Source organism: Malania oleifera, chromosome 3 (assembly GCF_029873635.1).
Source record: "Malania oleifera isolate guangnan ecotype guangnan chromosome 3, ASM2987363v1, whole genome shotgun sequence".
Classification (NCBI taxonomy): domain Eukaryota; kingdom Viridiplantae; phylum Streptophyta; class Magnoliopsida; order Santalales; family Ximeniaceae; genus Malania; species Malania oleifera.
In genome coordinates this window covers 126519816-126538493 of record NC_080419.1, presented here as the reverse complement: position 1 = coordinate 126538493, position 18678 = coordinate 126519816, and the positions used below count along the sequence as shown (strand labels likewise).

The following is an 18678-nucleotide window of genomic DNA, read 5'->3' as shown; positions in this document are numbered from 1 at the left end:
AGCCTAGATACAAGTACAACAAAAGCCAAGCCAATGAAACACAACCAGCTAGAACAGAAACCCCCTAAGTCACTGATCCAAATTAAGCCAGCCACCCACTCCAGGTCATGTTGATCTTCAGCCCTGAAATGTTCTCTACTTCTCTTAACAAAGTAAGGACTTTCTGAAATTCCCTAATAATACCCTCCCGAAAAAAAATATAGTATCATCAATGTAGGAAAATTTCCCCCCACCCTCCCCACAAAAAATAAAAATAAAAAAAAAAAAATCCTCTGATCACCCTTAAAAAATATCTTGTAAGAGGTAAGTTTATATACTGAACAAAACTAATAAACAATTAATATGTTGATGCAATTTATCTGTAATTGGGTTGGATAGAAGTGCCGAATTGTACAGCTGGTGATAATCATGCTTTTGTGATCTCCTTGAACTTTCAAAACTGTATCATTGAGGAATATTTAAAATAAATGGTTGTCAGGACATGAATGAAGCCTAATCCAGCCTGACTCCCATGCAATTTGCCGCTGGGGTATCTCTCAGTCACAATCCTTGTTAAGTAATTCCACCACTTTCTTTAACTAGTTCCTCCAGGGTTGCTTTTAAAATAATCAGTCTTGATCCCAACCTCCTAAGATAACTTGATTTTAATCAAACTAACTACTTCCCACTTGGTAATCAATTTGTCCCACAAACTTATCAGAAATCCATTTGGTGCTCATCCATCAACACCCTTCATTTGCTACATCACTTTATAATTTCAACATTTCATGCAGTTGCATTTTATAGATCACAACGGTCATATAACCTCCATAAAAGCTTTCCCTCCATTGTATTAAGAGTGTGTGTCAACCACTAAACCCTTTTGATGAGTTGGCATGCTCCAATTCATGCATCATGCAAAAAATTGATCATGAGCAACATCAAACTTTGAATGCAACTATTACATTGCATGGATTCAAAAATACATAAGATAATACATGAGTTAAGTGTAGATTAATATATATATATATATATATATAGAGAATGTGTCCATGTTTGCATGTATAACACGAAAAAAACAAAAATCATTTACCGGAGGAGGCATTCAAGTCCATATTGTCTCTGTCTAGGACTAGATAATGCATCTATTGCAATGATCCTTGTCTTGCGTCTTCCCATAGAATCTACTTCCCTATTGTCCACATGGTCACCAGAGAAACGGAATGAAGAGGCATACCTACACCATTCAAGACAAATCTAAGAGCAGAAAATTAAAAGAATTCATTTGGTGGCAAAGTTCTATTAGTTTGCCTATTTAAAGTTCCAAAGCAATAAAGTAAACAAACCCGAAAACAAGTTACCAAAATATATTAAGGGTATTAATTTTAATTAACATTGAAGAGCCTGCACAATCGTGATCCAGAAAGAGAAGTCAACAGCACTTCCATATAATGTGCATGCTTCATATACAAATTCTATACAAGAAATTAGAAAATAAAGGTTTTACATTTCATTTTTAAAGAAAGGTAAGAATATACATGCTTTTCAATCATTCCTCATATATATATATATATATATATATATATATATATATATATGCATACACCCAAGCCAAATGAAAGGGTATCTTTTTCAAATGTTTCCATTTCTTTTCTCCATAAGTAAAGGTCCATTAAGCCAAATGAAGGAGGCAAAGCTCAAGTATGTGTGAAGTATACACCATATGAGGGTAACTAAAATGTGGAAATTCTGATCCATGGTTGAGAGCAGGATTGTGACATTGCACATGCCCTAAAATGCAGAACATTAGGGTACAATATAGATATAGGCAAGAAATGAATAATAGACTATATATATTTTAGAGAGGATGTTGATGTGTTTACGAACTTTTTGTGCTTGTGCATGTGCGTGTGTTCCCTTTCAGTTGACGTAACCCCTAGAGAGCTGTTTAGTATTGGTTATCTGTATGAACGAAAATGATCTCTGCTCTATGAGAGCACCTCTCTCAATGTCTTTTTGGTTGATTGTTCATAGCAAGATTATCTGATGGTTCAGATGGAGGATCTCCATTGCAGAACATCCCGCCTTTGATCTGAGACTTGTAAAGTTCAGGGGAGGGAGATTCGTGTATCAATTCAAACGCAATCCTTGAGTCAACCAGTGGATTAGGTTTCATTAGAAGTCGCTCTCTGGTTTTCTCATTGCATTGCTTCAGTGTTCCTTTGGCTGGATCTCTACACTCATCAGATGAGGAATTTTAGGGAACATTTAGTTGTTGAACACTTTTTTCATTTTCCATTTTTTTAGTTTTCTAAAGAATTATAAAAATTTCAGTTTATCTTTTAGGTTTTCAAGATTTGTATTAAAAATGTAGAACATAAAGAGTATAATAGTAGTGCAAAATAATTTTTTTTAATATTTCAAAATAATTACAAAAAGAATTTATTTTCAATTTTTCAAAAATTATATGAAGCAATATCAGGAGCATAGATTTTCGGGTCTGAATTTGGATTTGTGCGGATTTGGTAAAAACTCAATACTATTTTATACAATATTTTGTCCAAGTCCATACAAATCCAAATCCAAGATCAGAATATCATCCTCCCAAATGTTGGTTGTCGAATAAGAAATCAGAAATCCAAAAAAATAATAAAAAGATGTTTCCAATTTCAATATAAATTTGAAAAATTGGAAAATAAGGTGGCATTTTTGTAATTCATGAAAATATAAAAAAGAAAAATAAAACTATTTCCACAAGCAAATAGTGCAAAAAGTTTTTTATTTTTTTTCATTTTACTTTATACAAATGTTATAAAACTGAAAAATTAGCTAACTTTTTTCTAATTCTTTTTTTTTTTTTGACAGAAAAAGAAATTCATTAGATAAAGATAGAATTTACAAGCAGGATAGAGAACATCCCCTTAACAAAGTCTGATAATCCTCAGTAAAACAAAAAAGAGAATTGCAAAAATAACCAATGACAAAAACTCGAGATGCCCTTGGAAGAGACTTCCAATCGCGCTGAACTTCTGAAACACACATTCCCTTCCATAGCCCATACACCATAAAACCATAAACAGAATCTTTTCCCACACCAACCAATATGGTTACTTCTTCACTGCAAATATACGCGCATTACGTTCCTTCCACAAGCCCCAAAACACTGCAAATATAGCACAATTCCCTAATGCAACTCCTTCTTCCTCCCAAGCCCCACAAAAGAAATTGCTAAGAACTCCTCCACTGTTCTAGGATAAACCCAGCTTTCTTCAAAGTAATTGAATAACTTGTTCCACACCTTCCATGCATAATCGCAGTGCAGGAAAATATGTGAAACAGACTCTGAACAATTAAAGCACAGCATACAAATATCAGGAAGGAGAGCCTTTAAAGGTCTCCTCATCTGAAAAAAGTCATTAGTAACCTACAAAGCACAACCAACTAAAGAAACGCTTTTAGGAGGAATTCTGACCTTCCATATAAGTATATAACCTTATAAAGAGGAAAAGAGGAATTTGTCCAAACCAAGAATTCAAAGAAAGATTTACAAGAATAGACTTCTGAAGAATCCAACAACCAATATCAACTATTATTTTCAAAGGATGCCCCACAATTATTCAACATAATCAACAAAGAAGATAACTCAATAGTTTCCCTATCATTTAAGGCTCTCCTAAAATGGGAATCTTCAGAGGGTAAAGGATCGTCTAAGTCTACTCTAAACGAAGAAATGGGATCATTTTTTCACCCTAAGCTCAATCAAATAAAAGAGGTGGATAAAACAACATTCCCCATCCATCGGTCTTTCCAAAAATGGATATTACAACCTTACTAAAAACAAATTTAGTATGGAGAATAAAAAGAGAGGGTAAACCTAAGATATAGCTTTCCACAGACTTTCCAAAGAGCACCTAAAGCTCAAATTAGTATCTCATCCATTCCCATCAAGTCCAAATTTACTTTTGATAACTTTATGCCACAATGAAGAAACCTCTAGCGGCAACTGCGAGAGCCTAGCCAGAAGAGTCGCGTTTCTAGACACCAAATTTCCAAGACCCAAACAACCCTCCCTCTTAGTCCTACAAACCACCTCCCAACTCACCAAATGATCCTTAGAACCCGTTACCATTGACCAAAGAAAATCTCTCATAATTCTCTCAATCCTACTAGAGAATTCCATTGTAATTTTAAAAATAGGATGAAAATACAATGGAATACTAGAAAGACAAGCTTGAATTAGAGTAATCTTCTCTCTCAAAGAAAAAACGACTCCCCTCCACCCATCTAAACGCTTGGACACTCTCCACCAGAAGATCCCAGAAACTAGATGTTCTAAGATTACCTCCCAAAGGAACCCCTAGATAGGACAATGGTCAACACAGCACGCTTCATAGGCATGTTAATAAGCGCAACACCACTCCAACCCAAGTTAACCTTAAGCCTCGAAACCTTTTCAAAGATTTTTAGGAGCCCAAAAATATTAATAAAAGAAGGCTTATCATCCCTAGAAAAAAGATAGTATCATCCGCAAACTAAAGGTGCGACACTTTGATCTCCTCCCTACCTACTTCAAGGCCTTTCACTAAACCTCTATCCACAGCCCCTTCAACTATTCTACTCAAAACATCAGCCACTAGCACAAACAAGAATACAAAAAGAGGATCTCCTTGTCTAATCCCCCTCGTGGCCTTGAACCAAGATTTAGGCTCACCATTCACTATCACTGCAAAATTCACATTAGACATACAACCTTTTATCCATTTATGCCATCTCTCTCCAAACCCCTTCCTCACTACAATCTTGACCATGAAGCTCCAACTCACTCTATCGTAAGCTTCTTCAAAGTCCAACTTAATAACAAGCCCCTTCTTCTTTCTTGTCCTCATTTCCTCGAAGATTTCATTCACAATCAAGATTGCATCCACAATCTGTCTACCCCTCACAAAAGTACTCTAGGCCTTAGAAATAGTCTTATCAGGCACCACGCTTAACCTCTTAGCTAGCACTTTGGTGATTATTTTATAAACAATCAAAACTAGACTAATCGATCTATAGTCAAAGATCTTAAGAGACCTACTTTTCTAAGGCATCAAAGTTATAAACGTATAATTAATACTCTTACTTAAAACCCCATTCCAATAGAATTCATTGAGAACCTTCATCGGGCCATTCTTCACCACCGCCCAACAATCTTGACAAAAAGGTAAATTAAAACCGTCTGGCCTAGGAGCTTTATCCCTCTCCATCCCAAAAACTATCACCCGAACTTCTTCCTCAAAAGGTCTCTCTAACCAAACTATCTTATCAACAAGAAAAGGACCCCATTCTAATCCTTACACCATCGGTCTACTCTCATCCTCTTCAATATATAGATTACAATAAAAATTAGTGATCTCAGAGGCAATTACATTAGGATCCGAGATAATAACCCCTCTATCCACCTCCAATTCCTTAATCTAATTCTTCCTCATTTTTCCATTGGCTATCTTATGAAAAAATTTAGAATTACGGTCACCATCTCTAACCCATTTAAGCTTTGTCTTCTACATCCAACATCCATATCCTTAAAAATTAGCTCTTCTAATTCATTCTTCAGAGAAACCTTTTCAACCTCTTCCTCTTTGGAAGGGATCTCTCCTTCTTCCCTTTTATCTAATTCTTCCAACTCTCCTAGAATAATACACTCTTTAATCCTAATGTCTCCAAACACCTCCCTATTCCACACTTTCAAATTTTCTTTCAACCTTTTCAACTTCTTCATAAATCTAAACCCCTCCCAACCCCTTTCCACTTCCTCACTCCATGAGTCCCTAACCAAGGTCTAAAAGGAGCCATGCTCTAACCACATATTCTTGAACCTAAACAGGGTGGGACCCCAAGGAACTTTCCTAGATTCCAATAAGATAGGAAAATGATCAAAAGTGGGTCTACGTAGCACTACTTGAGAAAGATCAAGAAACTTCTCCCCCCAATCAATGGAAAACAAGAACCTATCGATTCTATTAGCGACCTCCCTAGCCCCACCCATTGACCACATAAAATTAGCATTGCCCAAAGGAAGATCCCTCAACCCATACTCACTGATAACCAAATCAAACTTCTGCATAGAGACATTAACATCGACCCCCTTTTTTCTTGAGGGATCCTAACTGCGTTAAAATCACCTCCCACTAACCACCTAGGCGAGCATTAGCCAAAAACAAAAAATAGCTTATCCAAAAAATTTCCCCTAAGAACAGGTCTAGAAGGACAATACATAGAGGAAATCCACCATTGACCCCTATCTCTAACATCAAGCAAGATAGAAAGAGATAAAAAACCCACTAGATTGTCCACTCTAGTAATAGACTTAGTGTCCCAATACACTAGAATGCCATATGCCACACCCAAGAAGGTACAAAGTCCCAATCCTTACACCAAACTTCCCAAATCCCTCTAACTACCTTCATGTTAACTCAAACCTAGTCTCTTGGATTAATACAATATCAAGGCAATTCCTTGACAAAACCTCCCTAATTAGACTTTTTTTCCTAATATCCCTTAGACCCTTAACATTCCAACTAATAATCTTCATAGTCTAACACACTTACCCCCTTTCCCTATCCCCTTCCCTCCACCATAATTGATGGCAAAAATCAAATTTTTTTAATTCTTTTTTCACCTTATTTTTTCTCTTATAAGTTCTTGGACTCACCCCACAAGCCCCGATTTAACTTTAACTCTTGTAGGACTCAATAACTTCAACAATTTAAGAACTCATTCAGCTCTCTATAATCCCTCTCACTAACACTTCAGCCAGCACCAAAGTCACTCCCCCATTAGTTCCCTCATTACGGCATATAGAATCATTAAAAAAAGGAGGATTGAATTGGAGTAGGAAGAATACCTTTTCCAGGTTCCAAAGAATTCAAATCGCCCACTGGAGCAACTATCTCCTCATCATTGCCCCTCCCAACAACTGAAGGACTAACATCAACGTCCATCTTAATAAGAATAAGCACAGAAACAAAGGATAAATACCCCTCGTCAATCAAAATTTTCTTCTGATCAGACTTGTGCTTAATATAACTATCTAATCCTTGCCCGATATCAAAGGACAATAAAGAACTCTCTTGTTGTGCAAGCTGAGGTATACGAGATTGCTTCTTACTCAATAATAACTCTTCCGCCTTTTTGTCAAAACCAAAATCTCCAACAAGTTCTTCCCAATCATCTTCTCCTCCCATATCAAACTCCCTTCTCAACTGATCGAGCGGAAGATGGAGCTCAAAACCAAAAAAGATACTTAGGACATCATCTGCTTCTGAGCTCCTCTCTTCCTCACTAAACTCGTTAATTTTAGTATCTTCATACACAACTGAATGCGTTACTTTGTTGCAACTTGAGTCAATTTCATAAAAGAACCTGCCCTCTTTCTGCTATGATGATTGTTGTACCAGATCCTCTACATATACCCGCTGCCTAGTTACATCTTCAATAATCTCTACTTCCTCTTCAGCCATTTCAGCCTTCCCCACCCTTGATTTCATGTCTAGGTCTTTGGGAAGATCAGTCATATCCTTTAAGGAAAATTAACCAAAGTATGCTAGCTGGAAACCTTCATCTCTGGACTTATTTCTATATTTCCTTCAACATTTCTAGTCTTAGTATTTTCCTTGCTAGTTTTTCCATCATTGTTTTTCCATCAATCATTAGGACTTCAGTACTAACCTCTAATCTCTTATCTTCTAAGAGAGACTCAACTCCCCTTTGGATAAAGCTTGGCCAGTTGTTCTTGTTAGAGGTTATATATGTCTTTTAGTATTGCTATTATTGAGTGTGCTAGTATGTTAATTAGTGAGAGTTAGTAAGGGTATTATTGTCATTACAATGCATTTAAATTTGTATTATAAATAGAGACCTATCTTCAAGTTAGGTCATTCATTTTTAATCAAATCTTAACATGGTATCAGAGCATGATCCTATCTAAACCCTATTTCCCTTGGTCGTTGCCCAAAAACACCATTACCACAATTGTTCTTCCCTAATCCACCCCCATTCCATACTAAATTATAAAACCAACAATATACCCATAATCAGACCCCAACCCCCGCCCCCCCCCCGACGACCCACCCCAAAAACCCCATTGCCAGAGGGAACTCCACGCGCCCCCATGCACCGGCCAAATGCCGACAAGGCCAACCCCACGCGTCGGCGCGTGAGTGTTCTGGCCACTTTTTTTTTTTTTCCTTTTGCCATGGTCCGATTCCTTCTTTAGACTATATTATCGAGCTATTAGGCCAGTTTTTTGCTAAAAAATTCAACCTTTTTCAACCATGCACCTGCGGTATTCCATTAATTTCCGTTCAGGGTTTGTGAAGGCTTCCTTGTGAGTTTTTTGGAGCCGTGGAAGCGTTCGTATGTTCATATGTGAGGCTGTGGCAATGCTATATCAATTGGTGAGTTGTTCACCCTGTCCGCGGTTGCGTCGGTGCTTCACAAATCACATGGCTTATGATTGTTCCGATTATTGATTTTTTTTTTCTTGTTTTTGGTGTGGTTGCTGATTTATGAGCGTTGTGGCAGTGCTATATCCATCAGTGAGTTGTTCACCTTGTCCGTTTTTGTGTCAGAACTTCACATAGTTTGTGATTGTCCCAATTAGTTTTGATTGTTCTTGTTTTTGGTTTGATTGCTGATTTGTGAGTGTTGGGATGGAATCTAGGAATCCCAAAAAATTGATTCCTACATCACTACCGCAAAAAACAACTCAAAAGTTGGATGGAAAGAACTATGTTCAATGGTCTAAAGTTTTTCGGATTTATTTAGCAGGATTAGGAGAATCTGACCACTTGCTCCAATCTGATTCTTCTTATGAGAAGAGAAAATACGTGTGGTTTCAGGAAGATGCCTTGTTTGTTTCCCTTTAATGGAATTCGATGGAGCCACGCATTGCATGGATGTGTATGTATCTAGATACATGCAAGGAGATTTGGATTATGTCAAACTTCTATACTCAAGTAACATTACACGTATGTATGATTTATACCAGAAGTACTCTCAATTACAACAGATAGGAGCATTGCAGATTATTTTGGAGAGATGAAGCGTATTCATGAGGAGTTTAATGTCGTGCAACCTATAACTGCCAATGTTCGTGAGATGCAAAAGCAGAGGGAGTAGATGACAGTTTTTGTGTTCTAATAGGCTTAAGACTTGAGTTTGGGGCAGTTCGGTAGCAGATACTCGGTGTGCTGAGCTGCAATCATTTGCTGATGTTTAGTCTCATGTCCTTCGTGCTTCCTTTACCATGCATTCTCCTACTCCTGCATCTAGCTCTGAGAGGGCAGCCTTTGCTACACAGTGTGATTGTACTTCTCTACCAAACAACCACAAAAGTTATTGTGGTGGTTCGAGTAATCGTAGTGGAAAATATGGAAGAGGCAGAGGTACTCCTCGCAAGTGCACTCATTGTGGACGAAATAATCATAGTATTGAGTAGTGTTGGGATCTTCACAACAGACCTTCATGTGTTGCCAATACAGCCACCACTGACTTCACACCTTTGGCAGCAGCCAATGCAACCACCACTGACTCCTCACCTTTAGGGTCAAGTGGGGGCAACGTACTATCTCTACGTCAGAGGAAGAGTATTCCAAGTTCCAGAAGTATCAAACGTCACAACAAGCTTCTCTTCCCATTGCATTTCTTGCCTAAAAAGGTAATCACACAATACGTCTGTCATTCAGTACTTCTCGTCCTAGTCCTTGGGTCATAGACTCCACTGCCACTGAACATATCACAGGTATACCTAGCTTTTTCTCCACTCTTCAATATCCTAAAAATTTACCTGGTGCTACTCTTGCTGATGGATACACTACTGCAATCAAGAAAATTGGGACCATAAATCCCACTTCTTCTATTTCTCTTCCTTCGGTTTCATATATTCCCAAATTTCCTTTCAATCTTATGTCCATTAGCAAAATTACTAAATCCATGAATTGTTTAGTGACATTCTTCCTTGATTGTGTGGTTATTCAGGATTTGAAGAAGAGGAAGACGATAGACGGAGGGCTTGAAGCTGGTGGACTCTATCACTTTGAGCTACTATATCCTTCAACTACTTGCACTACTGCTGCCACAACTTTCCAAATTCATTGTCGCTTGTGTCATCCTTCATTGGAAAAGTTAAAATGTCTTGTTCCTAGTTTGAGTTCTATATCTAGTCTCAATTATGAGTCTTGTCAAATGGGAAAGCACCATCATGTTTCTTTTGCTTCCCAAGTCAATAAACGGGCTGCAAGCCCTTTTATGTTAGTTCATTCAGATGTATGGGGTCCTAGTAGTGTCGTGTCCAAGTTGGGTTTCCGGTACTTTGTAACCTTTGTGGATGATTATTCAAGAATAACTTGGTTATATTTAATAAAAGATCGTTCTAAGTTATTTCATGTATTTTGTGCCTTTTGTTCTAAAATAAAGACTCAATTTTGTTTGCCAGTTTGAATACTTTGAAGTGATAATGCTAAAAAGTTTTTCAATGCACAATTTACTACTTATATGACTCAGTTTGGTATTGTTCATCAATCATCTTATGCCTGCAGTCCTAAAAAAAAAATGGGATTGCAAAGCGAAAAAATAGACATCGTCTAGAAATGACTAACACTTTACTTTATCAAATGCATGTACCTAAAGTGTTTTGAAGTAATGTTGTACTTACTGCTTGTTATCTGATAAACCGAATGCCATCCTCTGTTCTTAGTGGTAAAATTACCTACTCCATTCTCTTTCCTAATTCACCTTTATTTTCTCTTCCTCCACGTATATTTGGATGGGTGTCCTTTGTTCATCAACTAACTCCTAGGGTGGATAAGTTGGATCCTCGTGCTATAAAATATGTCTTTTTGGGTTACTCGTATACTCAAAAGGCCGTTGTTATAATCCTGTGGCACCTCGCTTCTTTGTTTCGCCGATGTTACCTTCTTTGAGTCTACACCTTACTACACTCAGTCACGGAGCGCTTCTGAGCTCAACGAGTCTCTTCCTTTGCCTTATCTTCCAAATTCTACATTGTAGTCCTTACCCAACCAACCATCTGAGTCTCTATGTAGTTCGTCCTTCTCATCGCCTTGATCATCCTAATTTGCAGGTGTATTCAAAACCGCGACACCAAAGAAGAGTGTCCCCTCTAGCTTCTACTACCACACCTTTGGTTTCCTCGTCTGATGATCATACTTCCCATGATGTTGATCCTCCTATTGTTGTTCGGAAAGGTATATGCACATGCACTCAACACCCCATTTCCAACTATGTTTCTTATGACTTCTTATCACCCTCCTATTATTGTTTTGTCACTGCTCTATCATCTATTACCCTTCCTAAATCTATTTCAAAAGTCTTAGCCCATTCAAGGTAGAGAGATGCTATGGTTGAAGATATGAATGCTTTACATGACAATAATATTTAGGACTTGGTACCTCTTCCTCCTATTAAGTCTGTGGTTGGTTGTCGCTGGATTTACACTATGAAGGTCAACTTTGATGGTTTTGTAGCTCGTCTAAAGGACCGTCTTGTTGCTAAGGGATACAGTCAAGTGTATGGTTTGGATTGTTCTATAACTTTTTCTCCGGTTGCCAAACTTACATCAATACATCTGCTCATCTCCTTGGCTACTGCTTGTCACTGGCCTTTGCATTAATTAATTGTCAAAAAAAGCCTTCTTGCAAGGTGACCTCGAGGAGGAAGTTTATATGGAGCAACCACCTAGGTTTGTTGCTCCGGGGGGGGATCAGGCTTAGTGTGTCTGCTCAAAAAGGCTTTATATGGTTTAAAATAGTCTCTCAGAGCATGGTTTGGTCATTTCAGTGTTGTAGTACTTGAGTTTGGTCTTCGATGGCGTGTTGTGGATCATTTCGTGTTTTATCATTATACTTCATTCTATAGGATCCTTCTTGTTGTTTATGTGGATGATATTGTTATCACAGATGATGATGATAAAGGTATTTTGAGTCTTAAACTTTCACTATAGACTAAGTTTCAAACCGAAGATTTGGGACCATTGAAATACCTCTTGGGTACAAAAGTATTGAGATCTCGTATCAGGTGTTGTGTTACAGAGGAAGTATGTTCTTGACCTATTAGAAGAAATTGGCTTGTTGGGAGCTAAATCAGTCAATACACCTATGGATCCTAACAGCAAGTTAATGTCGGATATGGGTGATTTGCTACCTAATCCTAGACAATACCAAAGACTTGTTCGAAAATTGAATTATCTTAGTTACTCCCCCGGATATATCTTTTGCAACAAGTGTTGTGAATCAATTTCTAGATTCTCTGAGGACAAGTCATTACAACTTGTAATTCGCATCTTGAGATATCTCAAAGGTGCACCTAGGAGAAGTCTTTTATATCGTGATCATAGTCACACTTATATCCAGGATATACAGATGCAGATTGGGCTGCATAGCCTTCCGATCAGAGATCCACCACCAGGTACTATATCTTGGTTGGTGGTAATTTGGTTTCTTGGAAAAGCAAGAAACAAACTGTGGTAGCAAGGTCAAGTGCTGAATCAAAATATAGAGCTATGGCTCACACTACCAGTGAACTTATCTGGTTTAGGAACATGTTGGAAGAATTGGGTTTTCCGCATTCTCAGCCTATGAAGTTGATGTGTGATAGTCAAGTTGCTCTTCATATTGCCTCCAACTCGATCTTTCATGAGCGGACGAAGCACATTGAAGTTGATTGCCACTTTTTTCAAGAGAAATTTGTGCAGAAGCTCATTACAACCGCTTATGTGAAGTCAAACATGCAGCTTGCTGATTTGTTTACCAAAGTGTTGGGAATTCTCATGTTATATTCATTTGTAACAAGCTAGGAGCTTATGAAATTTAGGCTCCAGCTTGAGGACGAGTGTTAGAGGTTAAAAAGTTATATATGTCTTTTAGTATTATTATTGAGTGCGTTAGTATGTTAATTAGTAAGAGTTAGTAAGGGTATTATTGTCATTAGAATGTATTTTTATTTGCATTATAAATAGGAGAGGCCTATCCCGCTAGTAGTAGGCCCAAACTTCCCTCTTCCAAAGAACATTTAAAAGTAAACCAAGGGCAACCCGGTGCACAAACCTCCCGCATATGCAGAGTCCAAGGAAGAGGCAAACCACAATGGGTCTATAATATGCAGTCTTAGCTTGCATTTTTGCAAGAGGCTCTTTCAACGCCTCAACCAGAATCATATTTAGAAGCAAATTTAAAATTGCGACTGGGTAGGAAAGTTGGAAAATCTTTCTTCATATCACGAGATTCTCCAATTTCCCTTTCTAAATCTTCCTTCCCCACACCGGCACATCTCCAGTGACTTCTGCAAAGGATCATCTCTCCTATTGCCTTCTACCCCGACTCTGCTCCTTCATTAACATCTTGTGGTTAATTATGTTGAAGACACCATAGTCTAAACATCTAACTACAATCTCGTTGCCTTTTTAGATAAGGGCTGCAATAGAGCCAGCCTTCACAGCTCTTACTCTCAAGGACGCAAATAAATCTTTGTTTACTCTTGCAATCCCCCTTTCAACTCGTAGGAATCTTCATTTTGGATTGGATGGCAAATTGATTGAGACCCAGGAACCTTCACCTTGTAGGTATAAGCCTCCTTAAGAGATCAACTCATCAACTCCTCAATTTCCTTCACAAATCACCCCCAATAACTTAACGAACCAAAGAAGTTTCCCTTTCTCTAGAAAAATGTGAGAGAACTTTCTTCCTACAAATTCTGAAATTTTGAAGTCCGAAGGACCAAGACAATTAGCACAGAATATTTTGCAATCAACCCGAACTGGGGAATGTCCTTCCCACCCAAATAGCTTCTTGCCTGAAACGCAGCTGGTCTCACCCATTCTACAATACCACCTCCAATCAACCTAAAAACCAAGGATAAATTACCTTAGAAGGAGTCAAAGATTTGATGGGATGTTCTGAAGGGGGTCGAAAGGGTTTTCTAAAAAAAGGATGGAAAAAGAAAGTAAAATGGGGCTCGATAGATCTTCTTAGAAGGGCATTCGACTAGCTGGATAAACGACTGACTATGATAAATAAAAATAATCACTCTCTGTCACTGATGGAACTTTGTGAACCCAAAACCCCAGGATGACTTTTCGAATGCATCGCAGGGGCTATATAAGAATACGACAGGTCTCGTTGATAGCTATAAAGTTCAAACTCCCTAAAGGTGTAAAGACTATGATTCAATTCGATTCAAGCTAGAAGATGATGGAGAACGATGTCCAGAGTAGTTCGCCATTCTCGTTGTCGCAAAGGGTGGCAGCATCGCGAAGGATGGTCCATCTCCTTATGACTATTTTCTAATTCTTTGGAAAACTAGAATAGGAAAATGAAAATCGTTTTCCACAATTCAATGGGCCCTTAGCTATTAGGTGGTGCACTGATTGATAAAAAATGGTAAGTTCTTTTTGGAGCTAGGATGAAGTATCAAGGGGAAGGGATTCTATTTTTGCTTCAAGGGCTTGAAGGGTCTTCTATGGAAGGGGTTTATCAAAGCTTTAAAATGAATTATAAAATCTATGAGGTCAAGGTCTCCTTGGCAAAAGGATGAAAATTTGGCTTCTATGAAGAAGGATGTAGCTTAAAGTGATTCGTAGAGAGGAATTGGTGAGTTAGTTCCCTTAGACAATGGTAGTGTGGTTCTAAGTGTGTTGATGTGAAGGCATTTCAAAACCAACAAGAGATGAGTCAAAGCAAGAGGGTCAACAACAAGGATTTGCACTTTTAGCAATGATGGCAGAAGATGCAATGAGTCTAGAGCTAGAGAAATGGTTTGAAAAAGGAAGGTGTACTCCCAAGAGGGGGGGTGAATTGGGATTTTAAAATTTTATTTAAATCATTTTTAATAAACTCTTTCTCAATCCTCTTTAGTTTTAACAATTACACATGTAAGATTGATTATCAATAATAAGTACAACGGAAGATTAAATTAGTTATCAACCTTAATGAATGAGTATGCTTACTTTGAATGTTTTATGGATTTCTTATTTAACAAACCAATCCAACCAAGGTAACCAAGAAAAGATTCACAGTATGAAATAATAACACAATCTCAGCAATGCTTCCAAGATTCAGCTTTTATGTATGTAGCTGACAAAAGCCCTGTTATTAATACACAAGATACACTTGATTTTTCAATAAGAAACACAATAGAAATTTCCAACCACTCTTCCAAAACTCAGATTTCAAACCAATCACTTTCAAGATTAAAGATCATTGTTGATTTCTTTTAATGATTTTTGAGTCTTAGGTGTTAATCAATCAACATACTCCCTTATGGTTTCCACAATAAGATTTGATCAACCAACATAATCCCTTTCAGTTTCCAAAATCCCAATATCAAATTAATTTTCAGCTTTGTTTATTTTCAAACCACGCAGTGTATATGAACTGAAAAATAAACAATCAACCACGCAGTTAATATGAACAGAAAATTAAAGAGAGTAGGGAAGAGAGTGAGACGCGAGTTTTACAAGATTCGGCTATACCCGCCTACATCCTTGCCTTAGGCAACACACCTAAGGATTTCATTATATCACTCCTTTACGGGCAGAGCAAACCTTTTACAACACTCCTTTAATAGGATAGAGCCCTTCTCTCCAAGCGATACCCCACGCTTGGTTACACAAGAATTCCTCTTCTTGCAAATCCAACTATCCAACAATCTTGAATCGTCACAAAAACAAAAAAACAAATGGTGTACAATGACACTCTCTACAAGAGTTGATTAGTACAATTGATTAGCACAATATACTTCAATAAAAATCAATATAGAAAGAATGAAGCTCAAGATAATATCACCGGGATTCTTTAGATTTGGAAAATCTCAGTAGAAACTCAAAAAATTCGTGACTTTAAATCAACAAATTCTCAGTAGAAACTTCAGTAAGAGTTTGAGCAAGAGAGAGTTTTTAAGAAGTATTTGCAATATAACTTGATTGCTATTTGTATTCCTTGGTGTTTTGAAATCCTTGGGTTTAAGGGGTTTTATAGAGTTTATAAAGTGTATTTCGTGTTCCCCAAGTGACTTGGAGTGTTTCCCAAGTTTTCATAACGTTTATTATTCAAAAAATCAAATTTGGAAACTTCCCGTTATTTTTAAAATTTGAAATCTCAAAGAGTAAGTCGACTGAAAACACAGAGTCAGTCGTATGGATAGTTAAAAACATAGAGAATTCAAAATCAGCAAGGAGTCAGTCAACTGGAAACACTGAGTTAGTCGCCTAGGTCCTCTCGGGTTGCTGTTCAGTCGCCTAGACAGATTATGTCAGTCGCCTGGGATGCTGACATCTTAGACCAGCCTTCAATATTTTGGGTATAACTTTCCCTATACAACTCTGATTTTAATGTTCTTGGTATCAACAGAAAGCTAAGAGAAAATCCCACATGTTGAACACTTTTTAAAATGAGTGTTTTATAGAGAAAAATGCTCATCAATACAGATGTAGAAAAAAGAAGGTAATTTGAAGAACCCTGTTTGGTGCTTTTCATTCAAAAAATAATTTAAACCTTTTTTAAATACCTTTTGACCTTATAAAAATATTTTCCAAGTATTTTAAAAGGTATCTAGGTCCAAATAATTAACCTAAGAGCTTCATGTATCCATATTGGAATCAAATGAAGTACTTACATGAGACTTCTTAAACTTAAGCACTCTAAGCAGTAAGCCTTCATATGCAACTTCCATTCTTCATTTTGAATTTGGCTTTAAGTTTCATCTATAACTTCATGCTTCAATATACTTCAAACTTTATTAGATCATCTTTGAATTCATGCTTTAATACTCTTTAAGCTTCATTTGATCATCTTTCTTTGGAGTATAAGCTTTCAATAATCCTTGTATGCACTTGACCTTTTATTCACATACTTGAGTCCAGAAATATCATCACTTAACCAAATATGTTAAGTTCCTCTATTTTTTATCATCAAAACAAGATTTTAAGCCTTGTAAGGCCAACACGGTTTATTGGAGTGAGCCCAATGTTCTCACTTTTAATCTAAATTTGAGCCAGCTACTAAGGAGAGATTTTGTTCCAGTTGAGGCCTAAGGTAGTTCTTAGGAAATGGCCCATTTCAACCAAGCAAGATTGAACTCAACAAGATAGTTTAAAATCCCAGGCACAACTAAGCGGCAAGACAAATAAACCAAGTGGTCCATCAAATATTTCTCATAATGTCAAATCTATCAACATGGGTTAAATCTTTCACATCTCCAATTTGCAGATGAAACTAGTCTCTTCCTCACAGATAACATGAGTTGCTTCTCTAATTTGCTAACTATCCTTCAGGTTTTTGAGAAATCACCTAGATTGAAGATTAACTTTCCACAAGTGGTCTGGTGGGCCTCGGCATTAATGTTGACCCTTTTTTTAGATTTTGAGTTGTACAATTTTGAATTGGATGATTATCAATCTAGGTGTTCCCTTAGGTGGTGATCCTAATGTTGATTCTTTCTAGGATCTTGCTTTTGAATGAGTGGCTAGGAGATTGGATGGGTGGAAAGAAGCCTTCTTCACCTTAACGGGTCGGATTACTCTCATCTAGCATGTCTATCTTCCATTCCGTTGTATCCTCTCTCTCTCTCTCTTTTTAGAATCCTTATAAGAGTGGCACAGGCTTGGGAAATTAATAAGGGATTTCTTGTGGTCGAGTGGGGGAGAGAGTCAAAGAGATCACCATGTAGGTGGGAGATTGTGCGTGGGTTTAAAAGGGAGGGAGGTCCAGGTTTTAGTAATTTGGTGTCCAAAAACATTTCTTCATTGAGAAATGGTTATGGCGCTTCCATTTAGAATCTAATTCTCTTTGGCATAAGGTAATTTGTAGTAAATTTGGTCAACTACCAAATGAGTGGGATGCTAAAGTTGGGGTTAATATTACTTAAGTGGGTCCTTGGAAGTTTGTCTCATATTTATGATTATTTGTTTCCTAAATTCTAGTACACGGTGGGTAATGGGGACCAAATTTGTTTATGGGAGGATCTTTGGATTGGGGAGAAGCTGTTGGCTATTGCTTTACCCCCGTCTTATTCGAGACTCTATACTTCATAATACCCCTATTTCTGATTTTTTTTTTTCTTTTGTAAGGGGATAGTCTCTTTTTCTTTTGCAAGGGCATAGTCTCTCTTAAAATTTTCATTTCAGGAGAAATCTCAACAATAGAGAGATTGATGAGTTGGCTTTTTTTAACCAATGTGCTTGATTCGTTTCACGTTCATTTGGGAAATGATAGAAGGGTTTGGAGTTTAGATCCTTCTAGGGATTTCTCTTGCAAATCATTTTTCTTTTATTTGACTCACAACCCTAGCGAGGATCTTTTTCGGTTTGTACTCTTTGATTTGGAAAGCTAAAGCTCCCTCAAAAATAAAAGCTTATATTTGGACTGCAGTTCTTGATAGAATTAATACTAATGATGTGCTTCAGAAGAGAAGGCCTAATAAGGATATCACTAGAAGTTTGTGTCCTTTGTTAGAGTAGTGGGGAGACTTGCTCACACTTGTTTCTTCATTGCCCCTTTATTTGGGTTGTCTAGAATAAAATATTCGCTATATGTGGTGAAGACTGAATTTTTGCTCTATCACTTTTAGAGGTTCTGGAAAAAGGGAACGATAGGAAAGCCCTGTTGCGATGCACTATTATGGCTGTTATTTGGTGTGTTTGGT

General features: G+C 37.4%; 1 protein-coding gene across 5 annotated transcripts in view; it reads right to left on the bottom strand.

Moving 5' to 3' along the window:
• Window positions 1–18678, bottom strand: part of LOC131150391 (poly(ADP-ribose) glycohydrolase 1) — a 66022-nt gene that overhangs the window by 23068 nt on the left and 24276 nt on the right. For all 5 annotated transcript variants that reach the window (XM_058101087.1, XM_058101085.1, XM_058101084.1 and 2 more), the window contains one exon: window positions 1073–1216. In XM_058101087.1, the coding sequence (XP_057957070.1) occupies window positions 1073–1216 (144 nt within the window). The remainder of the gene's footprint in view (window positions 1–1072; window positions 1217–18678) is intronic.